Here is a 23,266-nt window from a genome sequence, read left to right on the forward strand (position 1 = left end):
CCCTTTCTTATCCAGTACTACACAAAACACGGTGTCTCTATTCAGGATATTCTTTGCAGCAAGAGTTTATATATATGGGGTTGCCTGTTCTCTACTGCCAACAGCACTGCATTCTTGTTTTCTGCATTCACATCGTTTATGGCAACCGGAACCAATTCCAGAATTTTCTCCACAATTTCTGAAACGCCATTCTTAGCAGCGATTAATATTGCAGTCTCAGGTTCACTTTCCATCATTATTTTCTTCCCTACTATATATATTAAAAAGAAAGTTTAGTACTGTAACAACAACGTACAACATTAACAAATCTTAGATCGATCAAGAGACTTATAATGAGGCCCCATTTGGTTTTACAAACGGTCTTATCTTATTCCATCTCATCTCATTACAACATCTAAAAATCATTCAAATACAAACACTTCAATTTTAAATTTTTAATTTTTTCATTTAATCATTACAATTTTTCTAAACTTTCAAACAAAACACAAAAAATAATTTAACATTTTTAAATTCTAAAAATAAAATTATATTCTAACAATATTTTAACTTTATAATATTTTTGTTTAATTTTTTCTCTCTCATTTTCCAAAACTCCATAAAACATCATAACTCAAATTATTTTACTACTATTCACAAACTATTTTTCATCTTATCTCATATGTGTTACCAAACGAGGCCCGACTTAGTTTGGAATTGGAATTAGCTAGGTACTTACCATCCGCAACGGACTCTATACTAATCCCTCCACTAGAATTGGTTTGCTGTCTGCTAGCTTCATGTTTCCAGCTTCCTCCCTCGCCTTCTTAGTTTTTACAAAGGAAATTAAGTTAATTAATTTACCTAAAGCACAAGATTCAAATGAACTCCTCTATCTATATAAACTCATAGCTGTTATAATTGGGAACTAATTAATTAATTTGTACGCATATCAGAAAGAACTATGAGTGATCGTGGATTGTTATACGTACCTTCTCTGTTATCAGCTTCAGAACGATCATGATCAATATTATCAAACACATCTAATGGGTCTGTTTCCCGCAGATCATCGTCTTTTGATCTGGCCGGTACTGTATCTTTGGCTATATCTGACGGTTGTGAGGGCGTCTTCCCAGCGTGATAAAATTCCGACACGTTAGCACCCTCTAGAAGATGGTTCATGATCTAAATAGACAGTGTGTGCTGCTGTTTCTCCTCGTATATCTTCCTTATAGTGGGAAATCCTTATTAATGTAACACACAAAATAATATAAATAAGAAATTAAAAATAATAATAATACTATTATATAAAAGTATAATATTTGGTAGATATGATCAGAAGAACAAAAAAAAAGACAGGTAAAAACAGGATAAAATCTTTGTGAACATTCCAATAGAAGTAGTTAGGTCTACAGATGATCACAAACCTCCTCCAAGAACGATCAACACTATCCTGTTTGCAAGCTTTAGAAAATTGCAGCAAACCTCATAATTAGCTGGAAAAAATCAACGGTTCCTAGCTTCACTGGTAGTGGTAACTTTGGATTCTGCAGAAGATACGTACAAGTAATTTATGTATCTACTGGGCCTATAAATACAGCCATAAAAAGAATATAATTCAACAACAGCACGTTGCTTGATGTTTTTACGATAGATATTGATCAATTTTTTTATAATTATAAAATGGATTTGATGAAATAACAATATCATGATATGTCAATTTATGAATATTATTTTTATAATTCTTTCAATAAACCGACCATTTGATCTCATGCATGCCAAAATAAAAAATTTCAAAAGTTCTAGTAAATTTATACCAGGCTAACCTCTTGAAGATTGAATTCTGAAACTAGGATTGAAAATTTCATGATGTGATCATTAATTTGTTAAAAAATTTCGACCTATTGAGAATTAAAGATGTATCGAGGGCATCATGCAGCTCTTCGTCTTCACGTCGCTTCGTGATGCATATTCCCTTAGATTCGAAGCATCTGATACTTCTCTCTTTTGCCACGGGGCGTGGGAGATCAACTGTTGCCTTCCCCTATATAAGTTGTGGCGCCCCCAATCCCCCTTATATAAATACATAGGGATTGAGACGCCAGGATGGTGACAACACGGTCACACATCCCAACGAAGTGCCAGTGTGTGTACATGCGACAGTGTTCAAATAAAATAACGCAGCGGATAGTCAACTAAGTACCAGAATTTATTTACAATCAAACATTAGTAATGATTTAAATAGCAATTATACAGTCATCCATAAAACAATTTACAATAGTTTTAGATATACAAACGAGTGATCCCAGATCACTCCTCAGGCGGAGCCGTCTCCTCAGGCTCGCCCTCCTTCTCCTCATCAGCATCAAAATCTGCGTTACCACAAAATGGTATCGCAGGTAAGTATAACCCAAACAGCAACGTAATATAAAATGCATTAAATGCAACTAACATGCATGCACATGAAAACATGCATTTTTTTCACAAAACATCATTTTCCCCGAAAATGATAAATTTTCCAACACACACCAAAATCTCATTTTGGTCCAAATTATCCGTAAAACATTTTCCCAGAAAATGATTTACCCAAAAATCAACTCGCACTATTTTCCCAGAAAATAGTGCATTAATCCCAAATGCATCATGCATTATTTCCATATGCACCATGGTCTCCCCTATGGACCATCCGCACGTCCTGGCTTCGCAGCGGTGCTCAGTTCTGCGCCCAGCGCGTACATGGCCAAGCACCCACACTACGCAACGAGCGATGCCCAGTTCCGCGCCCAGCGCGTACGTGGCCAGACATCCTCTAGTCCCCGCCAGCAGAAGGACCACGGAGTCGGCACGAGACCATCTCGTCCGAACCCATTGTCGCCCGGCGACAATCCAGGGGACGTTACTCAGTATATTCCGCTCCCGAATAACCAGAGGAGCTCCACCGAGTTAATGCCCCATCTCGGCTTGGGGTTGTGATACACACGCACCAAAAATATTAACACATAAAATCATAGCTTTTCAAAGCACATGAACATGAATGCAATACACGAAAACCCAGTTTTCTTTTACAAACATGATCATGCATGAAATAATGAAATGCACATGTACCAACACAATGTCCAAACCAACAGATACCAATCCAATCAAATCCAACCAAATAACTCCAATCATAAATCCATCCGACCCCCGAACTCCTCGGACTCAGTCCGGCATGCCAAAAACACAGTGAAATAGGTTAGTGCAAAAATACATTTAAATTACAAAAGTTCTTTGGAGAAATACTTACAGTGCAATATAATAATTTTTCGAGGATCACGAAGTTGAAAAAGGCGACGTTTGAGCAACACCACAGTGTAAAATACACTGTGGCCGTGGGTCACAAATACCAACTTTTCAACGAGGACAAACGAAGACCCAAGATTGATAGGGTAGGGCCTAGGGAGGTCAGTGAAGCTAGTGGTGGTGGTGGTTTGCCATGGGTGGCGGCGCAAGGGGTGGTTTTAGGCCAAAATGCACAAATCGGAAATGGGCTTGGTGGGGCTTCACCGGTGACGGATCGGAGCTGGGGTTGGGTCCAATGAGTTGCTAAGAGGTCGAGGATGATGTGGTAGGAAGATGGTGGCCAATGGTGGTGCGACGGCGGCGCAACGGCGGAAAGAGTGCCGCGGCTTCGAAGGGCTACTGGTGGTTAACGGCGGCACGGATGGAGGTGAGGTTGGTGGGGTGAGGTCGCCGGCGGCTGGGGAAGCTAGCGGGCTGGGCGGTGAAGGCCACCGCTGGCTCACGGCGGCGCTGGCGTGAAGGTGGCCCGCGGCTTCGTGGGGCGCGTGTGGGCTACCGGCGGCGAGGTAGGGGCTGAGATTTGGGAGGTGAGGTTGCCGGAGGGAAGGGGAGCTGGTCGGAAGGGCGGTGTCGCGCATGGCGGCGCGACGGCGGCGGGCTGGGCGGTGAGGAAGAACGGACGGAGAGAGAGAGAGAGGGAGAGGAAGAGTCGCGCGCGAGAAGGAAAGCCAGCCAGAGAAAAAGAAAAGAAAAGAAAAAAAAGAAAAGAAGAAAAGAAAAAGAAAAGGAAAAGAAAAATAGAGGGAAAAGAAATGAGGTCCAATCCTCATAACTTGGGTCACGAAAATGATCCAACGGAAACGATTTTAAAACCACAAGTTAAATAAAATAATTTAAACGTAATGGTAAAGTCAAATTGAAATAATTAAATCCCACGGTAATTAATTAAATATGAAAAACAATTTAAATTCACAACAATAAATAAATATTAAGAAAGCACATAAAAATTAATTTTCACCAATTAAAATCATAGAAATAAACTCATTAAAAATTCAACCAATTTTAAAATACGAGAATAAAATTTAAATAAATAAAAATAATCCTTTAGTAAAAATACACTAAAATGCGGGGTGTTACATCCTCCCCCCTTAAATAAAATTTCGTCCTCGAAATTGGCAAGGTCAACATTAAGACTAAGACAGGAATAAGATTCAACTAAGAGCAGACTAAGAACATACTGCCAAAATAGTCCGGCAAGGCCACTCTATAAGCAACAAGCGCAACCTTCTCTGCGATCTGAAAATGGCCAACATATCTTGGACTAAGCTTTCCTTTCTTACCAAAGCGCTTAACGCCTTTCATAGGAGAGACTTTAAGATAAACTCAATCACCTACTTCAAAGGATAAGTCTCTTCTTCTTGTATCTGCATAACTCTCCTGGCGATTTTGCGCTTCCGCCATTTTAGTCCTTATAAACTGAACTTGATCCTTCATTCCTTGAACTATCTCCTTGACATATAACCGAGTCAACTTACCCAACGAGTCAGTATTATTAACAGGCAAGAAATGGGCACTCTGGGTCAACCGATCCACAATCACCCAAATTGAGTTCTTCCCACTAGGAGTCCTCGGCAACCCTACCACAAAATCCATAGAAATATCATCCCACTTCCACTCTGGAATAGGGAGAGGTTGAAGTCTACCTTGATGCTCAACCTTAACTAGACGGCACGTGATACATTTCTCAATGAACATGGCAATATCCAATATACTCGTTTTAGTCCCCCAATGACACATCACGACCAGTATTCCTAGAGTGACTGCTATCCAAAAATCTCGTTTCCTCGAGAACCTTAATACAACATCCAATAAATTCCAGTGATCAATAGATCCATACAATAATATGTGCCAACCTCAATCAATTCCTATGCTCCAACTTCTAAACCTTCATGGAATTCTACTGTTGGAAACCTAATAGCCACTTCCAATGTTAACCATCAATAACAAATTGCACAACCAAATGATTAATCTCCAATTACAAGTATCTTCTCAAAATTCAAGTCACCATTAATTCTTCAAATCAGCACAATTTGAACTCCTGACTACAACAAAATTACCACGCTTCTGCTGCGCACTCTGATATTCGCCACATGCATAAAACTTACGTCCTCATGAAACTAACACCAAGAGTACAAGGTGGCTCCATTCCTACTAACCAAAAACCCTTATCACAATTTGGTAGAAAAACACTCTCTCTCCCAAAACCACGAGTTATAACTCAAATTCCTCAATTAACTTCTGCTGCCTTGATCAAAATCAAATTCTATAAAATACAACCATGATCAAAGACAGAAACCCAATATCAAACAACCTCAGCATCCCAAATTGAAAATAAATAACCTCAACCCAAAATACACTCATCTCCTCTAAGATAAGAAACATACTTTAAAAGACTCAATTCCAACCTAGCGAATCAAAAAGAGTGCCTAGAGACTTCTACCTAACAACTTAAACCCGAAAGCTCACCATCTACATTCTAAACATCATCTAATCTAACGGTGACTAAACTCACAACGAACCACCATTGACTTCACCAAAACATTAACAAAACCTCCTTGGTAACTCGCCCACCTATTTCTACTCCAATAAGCTAGTATTAACACAACTAGTTCCTTCAATAGCACATCACTATTAAACCTCAGGGCAAACCATACTGATCAAATCTTCAATCTACCAAAAGCCATTGTAAAGCACCCAGGGATCCTAATGCTTTATTAACTCACATACTTGATCATATCATTCATCGCTAACGTCTAAACTTCAACTTCCAAGATCTTATCATATACCATACGTGACATCCCATCAATCTCTCTTCAAGTTAAATAACAATGTCCTTCATTCAACCAACTAGATGCTCAAACTCCAAAAGAAAGTATAACCTTAAAATTTAAATTCCTAGGTAACCTCAAGTCACAATTAATTCCTGAAGATAATCACAATAACTATTCCCAACCATGATTCATTGAGTAACCCACTTCAATTGCACACTTCGATCAACTCCCCAAAAACTCCAAGCCAAAGTCTCTTGAATTACTACTATTGTGTTGACTCCTCTTCCACACCAACCAAAACCACTTCTTTCAAACCAAATGAGACTAGGACCTATACTCTCCGAAATCCATAACCACCCACCACTACTATAGATCAATCTTACGCACCCTTAGCCAAAACCAATAATCCTCCAAACGTGCAGGTGATCCTCATTACCATTTCCATCACTAAACCTATATCCTCGAAATCAATAAGAATCATTTCTTAAATCGTCACCATCTATTATCCTTAAAATTGATATAAATTAAATCCTCAACCTGACACTGTAACCTCATGCTAAAAATAATTACTAACCGAACTAGATCAATATCTTCCATCTCCAAAGAAATTCTCCCCTAAAAATTCTCATATCAGTAACTTAACTCAGATCAATCCTATTTTAATTCAGCCGTTCAACTCTGCAATTCTAAAACCTTAACCCAGATATAAATCATTTCCTGAAATCCTCAAGATCGATGAACTCAAATCTAAAACATTCTCCTTATAAAACTTGTAAATTCTAAAACCTCAAATATTATCAATTTGCTTATCGAGGTTGGCAAAATCAAAAACTTCTAGTCTAAGTAATCTCTTAATTGCTTGTTGAACCTACCAGCTTAAATCCATTAACTTATTTTCAAAAAAACTATGGGGCCACAAACCTTAGATGAACTTCTCATAAATCTAACATTGACATTCGTTGAACTTACAACCTCCTACCCCAAAGACTCATTACCTAAATTCTACGGAACCTAAATCCTCAATTATCCTAAGCAATTAAAAACTATTCCCCTCCTTAGCAGCAACTTGAGTACCTAATCCAAAGAGTTCACCCAGACCCTGATGTTCAAGCCTTGATATTAAAACAACCAATCACCAAGAGTTCAGGCCTACTATACCAATGTTTAAGCCTAACAATGGCCTTCTCAGTCGTACCATCTTCCTGTCATAACATAACCCTTAACCCGCCTTTCAATTTCGAACAAAACAAAATAAAATAAAATTTCATAAATAAAATAACATACGACAAAATGCATAAAACCAATGAAGTAGTTCACCATAAAATAAAACAATTAAATTAAAATGACATACAAATAATAAATAAATAACAAAATTATTATACATTAAAATAAATAAACAACAGAATTATTATACAATAAAATAAATAAAGCCGATAAAACCATACTCGACCAAAGGTAAACACTAATTAAAACAATAAAAACAAATAACGTCAATTAACATCAATTAACATAAAATAAAATAGTAATAAACTCATAATATAAAATAAATAACTTAACTTGCACCACTTAAACAAAAATTTTATTATTTTAAAATAATAAAAATAATTTTCCGGTACTATCCTAAGGGACATGTGGTTTTACCCAGAGTCGAACTGCTCTGATACCACCTGTGGCGCCCCCAATCCCCCTTATATAAATACACAGGGATCGAGACGCCAGGATGGTGACAACACGGTCACACATCCCAACGAAGTGCCAGTGTGTGTACATGCGACAGTGTTCAAATAAAATAACGCAGTGGATAGTCAACTAAGTACCAGAATTTATTTACAATCAAACATCAGTAATGATTTAAATAGCAATTATACAGTCATCCATAAAACAATTTACAATAGTTTTAGATATACAAACGAGTGATCCCAGATCACTCCTCAGGCGGAGCCGTCTCCTCAGGCTCGCCCTCCTTCTCCTCATCAGCATCAAAATCTGCGTTACCACAAAATGGTATCGCAGGTAAGTATAACCCAAACAGCAACGTAATATAAAATGCATTAAATGCAACTAACATGCATGCACATGAAAACATGCATTTTTTTCACAAAACATCATTTTCCCCGAAAATGATAAATTTTCCAACACACACCAAAATCTCATTTTGGTCCAAATTATCCGTAAAACATTTTCCCAGAAAATGATTTACCCAAAAATCAACTCGCACTATTTTCCCAGAAAATAGTGCATTAATCCCAAATGCATCATGCATTATTTCCATATGCACCATGGTCTCCCCTATGGACCATCCGCACGTCCTGGCTTCGCAGCGGTGCTCAGTTCCGCGCCCAGCGCGTACATGGCCAAGCACCCACACTACGCAACGAGCGATGCCCAGTTCCGCGCCCAGCGCGTACGTGGCCAGACATCCTCTAGTCCCCGCCAGCAGAAGGACCACGGAGTCGGCACGAGACCATCTCGTCCGAACCCATTGTCGCCCGGCGACAATCCAGGGGACGTTACTCAGTATATTCCGCTCCCGAGTAACCAGAGGAGCTCCACCGAGTTAATGCCCCATCTCGGCTTGGGGTCATGATACACACGCACCAAAAATATTAACACATAAAATCATAGCTTTTCAAAGCACATGAACATGAATGCAATACACGAAAACCCAGTTTTCTTTTACAAACATGATCATGCATGAAATAATGAAATGCACATGTACCAACACAATGTCCAAACCAACAGATACCAATCCAATCAAATCCAACCAAACAACTCCAATCACAAATCCATCCGACCCCCGAACTCCTCGGACTCAGTCCGGCATGCCAAAAACACAGTGAAATGGGTTAGTGCAAAAATACATTTAAATTACGAAAGTTCTTTGGAGAAATACTTACAGTGCAATATAATAATTTTCCGAGGATCACGAAGTTGAAAAAGGCGACGTTTGAGCAACACCACAGTGTAAAATACACTGTGGCCGTGGGTCACAAATACCAACTTTTCAACGAGGACAAACGAAGACCCAAAATTGATAGGGTAGGGCCTAGGGAGGTCGGTGAAGCTAGTGGTGGTGGTGGTTTGCCGTGGGTGGCGGCGCAAGGGGTGGTTTTAGGCCAAAATGCACAAATCGGAAATGGGCTTGGTGGGGCTTCACCGGTGACGGATCGGAGCTGGGGTTGGGTCCAATGAGTTGCTAAGAGGTCGAGGATGATGTGGTAGGAAGATGGTGGCCAATGGTGGTGCGACGGCGGCGCAACGGCGGAAAGAGTGTCGCGGCTTCGAAGGGCTACTGGTGGTTAACGGCGGCACGGATGGAGGTGAGGTTGGTGGGGTGAGGTCGCCGGCGGCTGGGGAAGCTAGCGGGCTGGGCGGTGAAGGCCACCGCCGGCTCACGGCGGCGCTGGCGTGAAGGTGGCCCGCGGCTTCGTGGGGCGCGTGTGGGCTACCGGCGGCGAGGTAGGGGCTGAGATTTGGGAGGTGAGGTCGCCGGAGGGAGGGGGAGCTGGTCGGACGGGCGGTGTCGGGCACGGCGGCGCGACGGCTGCGGGCTGGGCGGTGAGGAAGAACGGACGGAGAGAGAGAGAGAGGGAGAGGAAGAGTCGCGCGCGAGAAGGAAAGCCAGCCAGAGAAAAAGAAAAGAAAAGAAAAAAAAAGAAAAGAAGAAAAGAAAAAGAAAAGGAAAAGAAAAATAGAGGGAAAAGGAATGAGGTCCAATCCTCATAACTTGGGTCACGAAAATGATCCAACGGAAACGATTTTAAAACCACAAGTTAAATAAAATAATTTAAACGTAATGGTAAAGTCAAATTGAAATAATTAAATCCCACGGTAATTAATTAAATATGAAAAACAATTTAAATGCACAACAATAAATAAATATTAAGAAAGCACATAAAAATTAATTTCCACCAATTAAAATCATAGAAATAAACTCATTAAAAATCCAACCAATTTTAAAATACGAGAATAAAATTTAAATAAATAAAAATAATCCTTTAGTAAAAATACACTAAAATGCGGGGTGTTACATAAGTGCAATTTGGATTAGAGTCTCATTTCCTTTCATCGCAATGTAGTCTTCCTTCCATCCTTGTTCTCCCAACTTCTTCTCTCTTTTGCTTACTCTCCTTTCCTTACTACATTCTACTTCTTTGTTGATAGCCTCTAAGAAATCTACCCAACCCCTGGCTTCTGGTGGGGGAGACGCTAATTTTGGGCCATCTTTTTGGGCAGTAGTTGGTGTTCCAACGCTCAAGTGATGACGCGGGCATCACTGGCCCTTACTTACCAGGTGCCAAAATCGGTGCTCTTTGAGGTCCCAAACCCACACGAGGGTTCCGTTGACGTTGAAGGTCACCTTTCTAGAGCGGCCCTCTTTCTTTCCATGTTGATGTATGGCTTGAGACTTCTTTTCCCTCGCTCTATTTGCAACTTACTAAATCGCCTTGGTCTAGCCCCATATCACCTTCATTCGAATGCTTGGAGGCTCCTGATTTGCTGTAGTATCAGCTGGCAGCGTGCCTTGCTGGAATCAGACCCGGAGTAAGCCGAGCTCATCGGTTGTGAATTCCTCCTTACTCACAAGGTGCTGTGGCTGATGGGGAACGCCTGCAGTTTTAGGGTGATGCATGCCCTCGTCAACCTGGAGCCGCGTTATCATAAGGTGAAGGACTGGTCTACGAAGTTCTTCTTTATGTCTGGCTACGAGTGGGATATCCCAGCTGGTCAGGTGAGTCTTCGTGAGTTCCCTATCCAGGTAGATTATGGCCAGAAGACAAGGCGGTGTGCCTAACGACAACCTTTGCAAAGTTGGGGTATAGTGCCATCGTTCCGGATTGCGTACAGAAGAACTCCAATAGCGTCTTCTCAAAAGCCTTTCCTACTGAGGAGAGCCTAAGGGTTTCATTGCCTCCTCTTAGGCATGTTCCTTTTTATGACAGGGCGACTGTTGCCCAGCCTCGGGTCACTCCTGCTCGAAAGTGCCCCTCAGACCCTTCTCCATCTGACAAGGGGAAGAAGGCTTGCTTAGAAGGGGTCAAGGCTAGTAACAAGCCCCCTTTTAGAGCCCCGACTCCTCAAGGGCAGGAGATGGCTATGCCTGGGGTTCGTCGTTTTGCTGTCCCGGTGACACCGGTGGAGGCGTCCTGCTGTCCTGCTGGCATGGAGGTGTCGATTGGACCTTTTTCCTTAGAGTCCTTGGACACACTAGTGAGAGGACTTCCATTAATGTTCTCGTAGTGCTGCCCCCACTGACTGATGCTGGTGATGTGCTCCTGAAAATGGGTGAAATTAATGCCCAACTTCGGGGAGTTTTTGCGATTGAGATTCCTGGGCTGGCTGTCGCGAAGTAGCTTTCTCCGGGGTTCTCCTCCCCTTCTTCAGCTCGTTCTGTGGTTGGCAGTCACTCCTTTGAAGGCAAGATTGAGTTTGCTCGGGAGGTCCCAGCTCGGTGGCAGGTGGGGAGGATCTTGGGTCGCTCGGAGGTTTGGACGCCGTCATTGAGAGGGTGGTGGCCGCTACTTCCAGTAACCGTGTCGTAGAGGTAAAGCACCGAACGGAAGGTGATTAATTTCTAGATGTTATAGTCAGCTCGGATCCGAGAGGTTCATGGAAAGATCTGCCTACCTAGGCAGAGCACCAAGAGGAGGGTGGTCCCTTTTTTGATGTTATAGTTGGCTTTGGTCTGAGAGGTTAATGCCAAGATCCGCCTGCCCAGACAGGAGCACGTGCCAAAGAGGTTGTTGAGGGAGCTCATTGGGCTGAGGCAGTTGCACAAATGTCTAAGGCCGAGGGCTTAGTAGAAGTTATCCCTCCTTTGGCCAGGCTAGAAACGGGAGGGAGCCGTGCGAAAACTATCAGACAAGTTGCCAAGTGTTTGTTCGGCTTTTTCTACGAGGTTCTGCTATGTCTTTCTCCATTCTTTTTTCTTTCTTTCGCTATTTTCTAGTTTCCCTTTACTGACTGTTGCATGTCGGCCCCTCTTGTTGTCAAGGTTCCTTTTAGCTAGTGGCCTTTATTGTGAACGGCCAAGAGGTCGTTGAGTAGGAAAACCAGAACCTTCGCACGATGACCCAACCCTCCTTCAGTGTGCTCGCGGCGAAAGGGAAAAGAGGGAGCATGGATGGGCTGAGGGTCGTAGGTTGATGCGAGACCACCTCCTGGGGAGTTTGTAACTACGTTCGCGGACTTTCAAGATATATTTGCTGGTCCTAGACCTTGCCCAGATCACTGTTAAGAAAGCAACTTTTGCATTCGGCCACAAGTTGGGAAAGAAAGAGATCCCTGATGCTTTCACGGGTCCTACCTTCCCGGCCGTGCCGCAGCCTGCTGCTTCCAAGCCCGGTGATCATGCTCCCGACGTTCCTAAGGTTGGAGCTTCAGGTGCCGAGGTTTGAGGTCGCCATGCCCTAGCTTCTTGGTGCGGCTGTTGCTCTTTCTTTTGCTCTTCCCTTTCTTTTCTTTTTAGTAAATGTATATACCTATGCGTCGTCGCCCTATGCCTTGTATGCAACTTTGATTAATGAAATTGTTTCACATTTCTATTGTGCTAGGCCGCTTTTTACGATGTTTCCCTTTTGAGCTTTTCTTTCTTTTTTCCTTTTCGTGGCCGGCCTGGGGAGTTTTGCCTCAGGAAATTATGGGATTTCTGACTACCCCGCTGGTCGTACACTTATCTGTTTGCGCTGCCTTCATTCACCCTTGTTTGGTAGCTGTCCTCTCAGAGCCTTTAGCTACTTTATTTTATAAGGCTTTGGTTCGCTACGCCTTACAACTTTATGTCATACTTAGCTAGCTTTTGATGTATGTCATTGTAATTAGTTGCTTTAAGTTATAACTTGTTCTTTATAACTCTGCGGCTTCATGTTGTACCTTGCTCTTTGCAACTTTGCAACTTCATGTTGTAACTTGTGATGATTAATGTTATTACCCTTTATTGACAGTGTTCAACTATTTGTCTTTGTGTATTTTTCTCTGTTGTTTCCTTCTTCCTTTTCTTTTTATGGCTAGTCTGAGAGGTTTCGTCGCAGGAAATTATGGGCTCGGTGTTAGGCAAGGGGTGTTGTCACCATATAGGGCGTTACAATCCACCCTGCCAACGCCTAGCCTATTCCTGAAGACCCCGTAGGTCGATGACTCTCCTATCCATTCAGTTTTTGTCCACCTTTGTTAAGTAGTCATTCTCCTAAGGCTTTTAGCGACTTTGTTTGACAAGGCCAATGTCTCTTTGCCTTTTACTTATGCCAATTTCCTCCTTTCGCATTCCATCTTCTGAATGTGCTCTACCCCACCTAATCCTTTTGTTCTTCCATTTTACGTTTTCATGCTTTACTTTGACATGTAACCAAAAGAAAAGAATATAGGTGTTGTCAGTGTTCATTGGCCTCTGCGCGGGCTTGGGGTGATGGAAATCCTCCCCTAAGAATTAAGCCATGCAGGGAAGTCCAGCTATCCTCTCAGGGGAGAGGTTGGGTAGCGTTTCGCTAACCCTCCTCTATGCCCCTCCCTAGAAGCACTGTGGCCACGAAGTTGGATATGGGTAGGCCAGGCTGCTCTTTATAGGGATGATGGCCGAGATAAATTCTTCAAGTAGCCGTGAGGCTGATCCCGCTCTCCCCTACTGGGAGACAAGGCGGTATCTGGCTCGGCCTGTCTCCTTGGTCCGCAGGGAGGTAAGTTGTCTGGGTAATTTGAAACTGGACTCGCCCTCCTCCGTTAGTATTTTATATTTAATCACTTGTTGGAAAATAAGAATGTTATCATAATTTTATCCTTAAGGGCATGAATTAGGTCTCGTTTGCTTTCAGAAAATATCTCATCTCATCTCATCTAATCATTACAACTTTCTCAACTTCCAATACAAAATAAAATAAACAATTCAATTTTTTCAAATCCCAAAACAAAAATAATATTAAAAAATATATTCTAACAATATTTTATTCAACTTTTTAACTTTAATCTCATCTCATATCCGAAAACAAAAGAGCCTTTAATTTCGCAAACTTGGGCCTTTTGGCCTATGTCGCAATTTGCTTGTTGCTAATTGTCATGTTATTGATGTCCGTGTTATTTGGTGCAGTATTCAGACGGTCAAAGGACTTGGCTTGCTCTCCATCGGGGGAGGTTAGGACGCCTTAGGTTGACCTACCCCTTTAGCCCCTGATGAGGTAATTTCTTTGGGTTGCAAAGGGTCGGCTTGCACTTTATTTTGATGGGAGTTGGAGTAGTTGTATTTGACAGATATAAGCTAGCACTCTATTATTTGAATCTGGCAAAATCGGGGTAGTTTAAGTAGAACTATTAGTATTTATAGTTGTACTATATTATTGATTATTAACAACTACATGTTATTATACTATAATATTACATGTTATAAACTCAGTATACTATTATATACTAGTGTCTAACTTATTCTTATTCTAGACTTGTACTATAATGTTTAATTACATGTTATTATACTATAATATTACACATGTTATTATATACTACACTTAGTATTACAAGTTATTATACTATTGTTATTATGCATTAGTATTACATGGTAGTAATGTTACTATGATGTTTACAAACTACATATACTAAACTATTAATAGTCAATTTAGTCTATTTATATTATAGTATAACTATATTATTTTATAAGGATTAACTCAGTATATTATTGAATTTAACTATATAAGTTTTAGTTATAAACTATAGTATATATATGATTAATATATAGATAAATACATATATTTTTATAATATATGTATAATATCGGAGTTAGATTCGGAATATGAAGGCAAAATCGGAGTCAAAGTCGAGACGGCGACAACTCCGACTCCGACTGGAGCATGAAAAAAAAATTCGAGTCTAAGTCCATTTTGTTAGAGTCGGACCAGAGTCGGATTTTTTTATTTTATCTTAGTCATAGTCCACACCAATGGACTCAGTAGTACTCTAACACGAGTATCATATGATGAAGGTCTATTTATAAAGAGAGAATTGATCTTGAATGTTCAGGGATCTCCTTAGAGTTTTATTCTATATATACTTATGGTTTGAGTAGTCCATTTAGAGTCTACACCCTAGTGAAGATTTTCGAAATTTTTGTTCGAACTTCCTGTCGAGTTTTTGGTCTAAACATTATCGAGCGATTTTGACCTAGTAAATGTTGGATTTGAAGATTCTTTTGAAACATTAATTTATGGATAATTGAGTTAGTTTTCCAAGGCCGCCAATATCACTTCCATACTATGTGGGGATAAAAATTTATGGCTGATTTTACACTGAGTAGCTAGGTCGATCTCATCAAGCTTGCGAATTTGCAATATATATTTGACTTTTTGTTCCCATTGCAACCTAGACTCTACCCAATATATTTAGAATTCAATTGGACTAAGTCTGTCATAAAACATGCCAACATATTATTTTTACACTTACATTTGTGCTATTTAGAAATTGAACATTCAAATTGCCTTCAATTTCCATTTTGTTCTCAGAAACAATTTAGGAGGTGTAATGGTATGCACCTGCTAAAGTTATAAGTGCAGGTAGTTTTTTTAGAGTAAGATGTAGGAAATTAACGCAAAAACTCATGCCTGATCAATAATATAAAAAGGCCTGATCAGGTGGGCCAGGTTTCACGAGACAAAAACAGAGAGAATTCTTGTCGAACATTAATAATCTCATATGATAAACAGTTTTTTTCCCCTTTAATTTTAGTTAAACACAGACATACGCATGCACATCAAAGAGAACTTTATTTGATGGGAGGAAAAATCAAGGAGAGAGAAGAAAAGAAAAAAAAAATGAAAGGAAAAACATACGCACATTAGAGAACGACGTCGAAGCTACGCCGTGGAACCGTCGTGAAGGTAGCAAGTGTAAGATCAAAATAGAGCGGAAAATGCACCACAGCAAAATAAGCTATCGGCAGGCACGCTGCTAAATAGACCGGGAACTCCACATATCTCAAAATATTGTCTTTTGTCTGAAGCAAATTTCCCGCGCAGAATGAAATCAGAATCGCCACTATGGAAACAAACAGTGATGTTAAACCTACGAAAAACTTCCTCGGCAAGTCCTTTCCAAAGTCGCTCTCTTGGTGCCGCGATGTTAAGATGGCGAGGAACGCGACCAAGGCCGTGATCGAGAAGCTGAGCGCAATGAGGGATGAGATGGCAAAGAGGTGGAATACAAGCTGCCTTTCCAAGTTTGGAGTGCCGATCCCCTCCTTGAGGCCTCCAGGAACTGAGGAGGACGTGGCGAAGGAAACAGTGGCTATGATTCCAGCTAAGACGGAGTAGGACTGGGAGGAGCTGGACAGCCACTCGCGACCTTTAGTGACGAGCTTCTTGTGGTTTTCGATGAACAGATCCTCAGGGGTCTTGCCCTTGTCGTTGCAGCGCGGGAGCACAATTTTGGAGGGAAGGACTTCATCACAAACTGCACTGATGCATGCATGTAAAAAGCCAAGCATCCATTATCTTTTTATATTATTTATATTAAAAATGGACAGCTTATAGTATATATATAAACACACCGGCCGACATATACCTCAAACCACTTCATTTCTCATTGCATTTGCAGGAATTCCCCGGGAATTAGCCACGGCTTTTGGGCTCCAAGCTTAGCCGCAAGATGAAAGACACCATTACCTTCGTTATCCACTACAAGAAACACGCTGTCTTTATTCAGGGTATTTCTTTCCAACAAGAGTTTATATATATGGGGTTGCCTGTTCTCTACTGCCAACAGCAATGCATTCTTGTTTTCTGCATTCACATCGTGTGTGGCAACCGGAACCACTTCCAGAATTTTCTCCACAATTTCTGCAACACCATTTCTAGCAGCGATTAATATTACAGTCTCGGGTTCATTTTTCGTCGTCTTCCCTGCAATATATATTAAAGGCAAAGTTTAGTACTGTAACAACAACAACAGTAACAACTCTTAGATCGTTCAAGATACTTGAGGCACCATTTGGGTTTCACAAATGGTCTCAATATATTTGATCTCATCTAATCTCATTTCATTACATCTCATCTTCAAAACATTATTTAAATATAAACACTTCAATTTTCAAATTTTTAATTTTTTCATCTAATTATTACAACTTTACCAAACTTTCAAATAAAATACAAAAAATAATTCAACTTTTTTAAATCCCAAAACAAAAATTATACAAAAAATTATAATCTAGCAATATTTTAACTTTATAATATTTTTATTTAACTTTTTATCTCTCATTTTCCAAAATCCCATAAAAATATATTAACTCAAATCATTTCACTACTATTCACAAACTATTTCGTTACTATTCACAAATTCATCATCTTATCTTATCTGTGTAACCAGATGAGGTCATCAACTTAGTTTGAAATTGGAATTAGCTAGGTACTTACCATCCGCAACGGACTCGTTACTAATCCCTCCTCTAGAATTGGTTTGCCGTCTGCTAGCTTCATGTTTCCTTCCTCCCTTGCCTTCTTAGTTTTTACAAGGAAATTAAGTTAATTAAATTACCTAAGGAACAAGATTCAAATGAACTCCTCTATTTATATAAACTCATAGCAGTTATAATTGGGAACTTAATTAGTTTGTACGCATATCAGAAAGAACTATGAGTGATCGTGGATTGTTATACGTACCTTCTCTGTTCTCAGCTTCAGAAGGATCATGAATATTATCAAACGCATCTAATGGGTCTGTTTCCTGCAAATCGTCTTTTGATCTGGCCGGCACTGTATCTTTGGGCGCTATATCTGACTGTTTTGAGGGCTTCTTCCCAGCGTGATAAAATTTGGACACGTTAGCACCCTCTAGAAGATGGTTCATGATCTGAATAGACAGTCTGTGCTGCTGTTTCTCCTCGTATATCTTCCTTATAATGGGAAATCCTTAATTATGTAACACAGAAAATAATATAAATAAGAATTTAAAATAATAATAATAATACTATTATATAAAAGTATAATATTAGGTACGTAATTAGATATGATCAGAAGGACAACAAAAAAAACAGGTAAAAACAGGATAAAATCTTTGTGAACATTCCAATAGAAGTAGTTAGTTCTACAGATCATCACACACCTCCTCCAAGAACGATCAACACTATCCTGTTTGCAAGCTTGAGAAAATTGCAGCAAACGTCATAATTAGTTGGAAAAAATCGACGGTTCCAAGCTGCTTCATTGGTAGTGGTAACTTTGGATTCTGCAGAAGATACGTACAAGTAATTTATGTATCTACTAGGCCCTATAAATACAGCCATAAAAGAATATATATAATTTAACAACAGCACGTTGCTTGATGTTTTTACGATAGATATTTATCAATTTTTTTATAATTATAACATGGATTTGATGAAATAACAATATCATGATGCGTCAATTTATGAATATTATTTTTATAATTCTTTCAATAAACCGCGGCCATTTGATCTCATGCATGCCAAAATAAAAAATTTCAAAAGTTCTAGTTAATTTATACCAGGCTAACCTCTTGAAGATTGAATTCTGAAACTAGGATTGAAAATTTCATGTGATCATTAATTTGTTAAAAAAATTTGATATAGTACTTTGAAAATTTGACTGAAAATTGCTATATGTATACATGAACATGATATGTATGTTTTCTGATCCCATGCATTACCTTCACAATCATGCTCCATACTACGAATTCAACAATTTTACTGTACTCACAAACAGTCAGATTATTGGAGATGTACATGATATTTTAGTCATAAAATGATTTCACAAAAAATAAACTCATAAATTGATGTAACTTTTATTATAAAGTAAATCTAAAGATTTACATAAAATTACCTTATTTTATAAATTTACTTTTGTAAAATTCCTTAGCTAACGATTGTCTCATGAGAATATTACGCGAGTTGCTTGCCTGGATTTATTGTAGATGTTTCAGGGTTCTCTTCAGCGGTCTGTACTTCAACATGTAATCCCATTGTTATTTCAGGGTTCTCTTCAGTCTGTACTTCAACATGTAATCCCATTGCAATTTCAGGGTTCTCTTTTGCGGTCTGTACTTGATCTATTCCCATTGCGTGTCGTACTTGAGGAGAAAAAAGAGGTTCAATCAGTAGCGCATGCGCATATATATATGGCAAATGAATCAAAAGAACATAAAACTGCATGCATGCCCTCCTCAACATGAAAGCAGGTTTGATAAAAGTTGATCCTAGCTAGGGCCGTTGTATTTTTTGAATTTACATAAATAGTTTGAGTTTTATATATATACACTTATACATAACTATATATAAAAAATCTTCACAACCTCCTCACACTCCACACTCCACATTTTTTTTTTAATTTTTATTATTTTTTTCTTTTATTAAATATTTATTATATGAATAATGAATAGAAAATTTTAAATAATTTTAAAAAAATAAACTCAAAAAAAATTTTAAAAAAATATTAAAAAATTAAAAAAAATGTGAAATGTGAAGTGTGGTGGAAGTTGTGTAGCAAAACTCAACTATATATATATATATGCTCATGAGACTCGTACGTGTATATTCGTAGGAACTTAAACCACATTTATTTGTACATCAGAAATAGTACAATTCCCTCTTAAAATTTTAAATTAATATTAAATTAAGATGTGATTGTAATTCCAACTTATACAAGTTAAGCATAGTTTAAAATGAGTTTGACTCATTTAATAAAGGACAATGCTAGTGCCATCGAGAAAGGTGATCCGGCCTGCATTGTACCAATAGTACAAATTACACTTTTCTTCTCTTTTTATTTTTTTTCAAATATTTTTTAAACTCATTAAAACATTTAAAAAAATCATAAATTCATTCAAAACACTTAAAAAAAAAAAAAAAAACACTTGAGATCCATTGCTTCTCTGAGAGAAGCATTTTCCTTTAATAAAATGTTTGAAGTCGACTCAAGTTTTTACAGTACTTAAGCTCGGGCTGGTCATGAATAGCTGTGTTCATTTACAACTCCAGTTGTTCCGCTGGACTCTCTGCTAATTAAGCAGATGTAAACTATAAGAAAATTAATTACCAGTTAAGAAAAGAGAAAAGAAAAATGTAAAGAAATTCCAAAACAATCGATAGAAGTCGTTGCATGTTCTGTAGTTCTCAGGATAATTATTTGGATTCCTTTCGTAGGCGGGAAGTCCTTCTATCGGTTGCATAGAGCGCTGGAAAAAATGATCATCCGGTTCCATCACCTTGTGCTCGTCAACATATATGCCTTTCAAAGTAACAACAACGGATAAGATGAATGATTATAATCCGACATTGATGTCACGCAAGCAAAAATATCATGCTATCCCACCAGATCGAGAAATCCGATAATTCAGTACAGAATGGATAAAAAAAGAAATGCTACTCATGCATCGTCCTCAGACTACACATGTCATTTATTGTTCTTGTCATTCTATTCGAAAATAGTACATATTTGCAAGTCAATATGTTTTTTTTATAGGCAGTACACATCAATATGTGTTTAAATAAAATGATAAAAATAATAAATTATGTGTTGGTGTGTAATGTAGAGAATAATGAGTAAAATTTTTCAAATGAGATTTTTCACAACAAAAACATATATTAATGTAAGCTAGCATATATATGTGTGTATATATATATAATAAATGTTTTAACTATAAAAAAATTTCAAAAAAAAAATTTACAAATCGATATGATTTTATACGGTATATTAAATAATAAAATTATTTTTTATTATAAAATAAATTTAATATATTTTATAAAAGGACATCATTTTATAATTTTATTTATGTAAAATCTTATATATATATATATATATAATGCAATGCCGACATTAATTATAAAAAGGAGAGAGGAAAATAAATTCAAAGAGGTAATATTTGTCTTGGTTTTATGTACATACACTTATAAATGATTCGTTGGAAAAATCCAAGGCGGCTGCCGCTTGGGAAAGCTGAAGGCTTGTCCGCTAGTAGATGGAGAGGTGTGATTCCATCCCTATCGACTGCGTTTACCAGTACTTCCCCGTACAATTCAATTATTCGCAATGCCAAATCTGTCGACATGTGGAAACGTAGCATTAATTCGATCTCTACCCATCTTAATTGTAATATTTATCATACACAAAAAAAAAAAAAAAAAGCAAAGATACAATAATAATATGAAAAAATTTAATTATAAGTGATTTTATATATTAATATGTATATTCATTTAATATAATTGATAAAAAAATAAATTTTATTAAAAATAATATTAATTTAAATTTAAAATATAAAGATAATAATATTAATATGTAAATTTGTCCGTACGTAACAAAACTTGATAATATTACTCACCCAAATGGTCTCCAGAAATGGCGCGGTGAAGAATCGTGTCGGTGTCACCACATGTTTTCCTGGAATAACTGTAGTGCTCTTTTGGGGGACACAAATAGTAGAGGCATTGGAAGGCTTGTTTTTTACCGAAGAACACTGCAGTGTAAAGAGGAGTCTCTCGCGCCCTCATTGTTACGTTCTCCGATTAATAAAGAATCAACAGTTGCTATACACTTACACATGGCCTCATTCCCCATTAGTGCAGCAATATGGAGAGCGGTGTTCCCTCTCTCGTTTTTAGTCCGGAGTAGCATTTCGGGATTTGGTAATTGATTGGAGATGATGATATCTATGAGTTTTCGGACCGTCTCCACTTGACCGTCGGAGACAACTAGGTGTAACAGTGTGTCCTTCAACCTGGTGATCCCGGCCACCAGAGACATTGGGTTTTCCGTACATATATCGACGACTTCATCCCATCTCCCTTTCATGGCCTTTTCGAAAAATACGTTCCCCAATTCTGGATTCCTTAGATCATCTGTCATCTTCGGATCCATTGTTGCTCTCCTTTCCAATTCTAGGTATACGATTACTATTCTAGTGCTTGGATGAAGATAGGAAGCCAGACAAAATTTAGATATATGGATATATGGCATGCAGCCGATGACACTACTAGTGCTGGTGGGTACTACGTGTTGATTTATACTCAAGAAACCAAATCCTGTGCCGTTCACACTTTCAAACCAGCACTTTGTTTGATATGTAAATAAAAAGGAAACATACTTCTAAAAAGAAAGATTATTCCATGGATGCATAGGAAGTGGATTAATAAATTATATTTACAATCATAGAGTTCGTAAGCGTTGCACACTCTTTTAAATAAAGTGAATAAATATGGGATCCATATAAAAAATTATTTTTTATATGTAAACCCCACTCTTTTTCAAAATGAGTGCATAACACTTGTAAATCAGCCCAAGACAATATCTAACATTACTGTTAACAACATTTATTGAACATTTAAGCCTCATTTGGACAATAAGATGAGATGAAAAATCTATAAATAATAGTGAAATAGTTTGTGAAATTGTGAATAATAATGAAATGGTTTGAGTTGAGATGTTTTCTTAGGTTTTGGAAAATGAGAGAAAAATTTGAATAAAAATATTATAAAGTTAAAATATTGTTACAATATAATTTGTTAATGTTATATTTGTTTTTTATTTGAAAAAATTGAATTGTTTATTATGTTTTGTTTGGAAGTTTGAAAAAGTTAAAAATTTGAAATTGAAAAGAATTTGTGTTTGGAGAAATGATATTTGTAGTAATAGAGTACTGCGCAAGTGCCGCACTCATTTTGAAAAAAATGAAATACTTTAGACACAAAGGAATTATACAAAAGTATATCAACAAACTGATATGGTTTGATGCGATACGTCAGATTGTAAAGATATTTTTATTCTAAACTAGATCTAACGGATCCCATGAAACCACATCAGTAATTTATAGGTTTACTTTGTGTAATCTCTTTATATATGTATCAATTCTCTTAAAAAAATGAATAAATATGAAACACATATGAAAAAATTAATTTTTAATAGAGAATTCCACTCATTTTCAAAATGAGTGCGCATCCATTTAACAAATTATAATTGTCTCTAGCACTAATCGTTTGTTTAAGTGATGTTTAGGAAGAAAATGAGATGAGATAAGTTAAGAGAGATTCTCAAACGAGGCTTTAATGTTGTCCAAAAAATTTATGTTGATAATATATAATAAATATTATAAGATCCATAACTAATAAATAAGTTTATCGGACGACATAAACCAACCATTGTTAACGAATCAAATGCATCACAAAGTAAAAAATACCATGTCGGACATGACACAACAATTTTTAC

General features: G+C 38.1%; 2 protein-coding genes across 2 annotated transcripts; both read right to left on the reverse strand.

Annotated features, from left to right (window-relative positions):
- Window positions 1-15,897: 15,897 nt before the first annotated feature.
- On the reverse strand, window positions 15,898-17,533 carry LOC121262184. Its single transcript, XM_041164585.1, has 3 exons — window positions 17,485-17,533; window positions 16,724-16,960; window positions 15,898-16,511 (listed from the first exon to the last, which is right to left on the reverse strand). Exons 1-3 carry the CDS (start codon window positions 17,531-17,533, stop codon window positions 15,898-15,900), a joined length of 900 nt encoding a protein of 299 aa, XP_041020519.1.
- A 3,975-nt stretch (window positions 17,534-21,508) lies between these two features.
- LOC121262185 lies at window positions 21,509-21,922 on the reverse strand. The gene has a single exon (XM_041164586.1). The coding sequence runs from the start codon at window positions 21,920-21,922 to the stop codon at window positions 21,509-21,511; it is 414 nt and encodes a 137-aa protein (XP_041020520.1).
- Window positions 21,923-23,266: the final 1,344 nt, after the last annotated feature.

Source organism: Juglans microcarpa x Juglans regia, chromosome 4S, assembly GCF_004785595.1.
Source record: "Juglans microcarpa x Juglans regia isolate MS1-56 chromosome 4S, Jm3101_v1.0, whole genome shotgun sequence".
Lineage (NCBI taxonomy): Eukaryota > Viridiplantae > Streptophyta > Magnoliopsida > Fagales > Juglandaceae > Juglans > Juglans microcarpa x Juglans regia.

Bases quoted from the DNA above. Each gene is read 5' to 3' on its own strand.
- LOC121262184 (XM_041164585.1), bottom strand. From the start codon at position 17,533: ATGAAGCTAGCAGACGGCAAACCAATTCTAGAGGAGGGATTAGTAACG. The intron at 16,961-17,484 runs GTCCGTTGCGGA...TATATATTGCAG, and splicing joins AGAGGAGGGATTAGTAACGA to GGAAGACGACGAAAAATGAA. The intron at 16,512-16,723 runs GTAATGGTGTCT...GCATCAGTGCAG, and splicing joins TCTTGTAGTGGATAACGAAG to TTTGTGATGAAGTCCTTCCC.
- LOC121262185 (XM_041164586.1), bottom strand. From the start codon at position 21,922: ATGGATCCGAAGATGACAGATGATCTAAGGAATCCAGAATTGGGGAAC.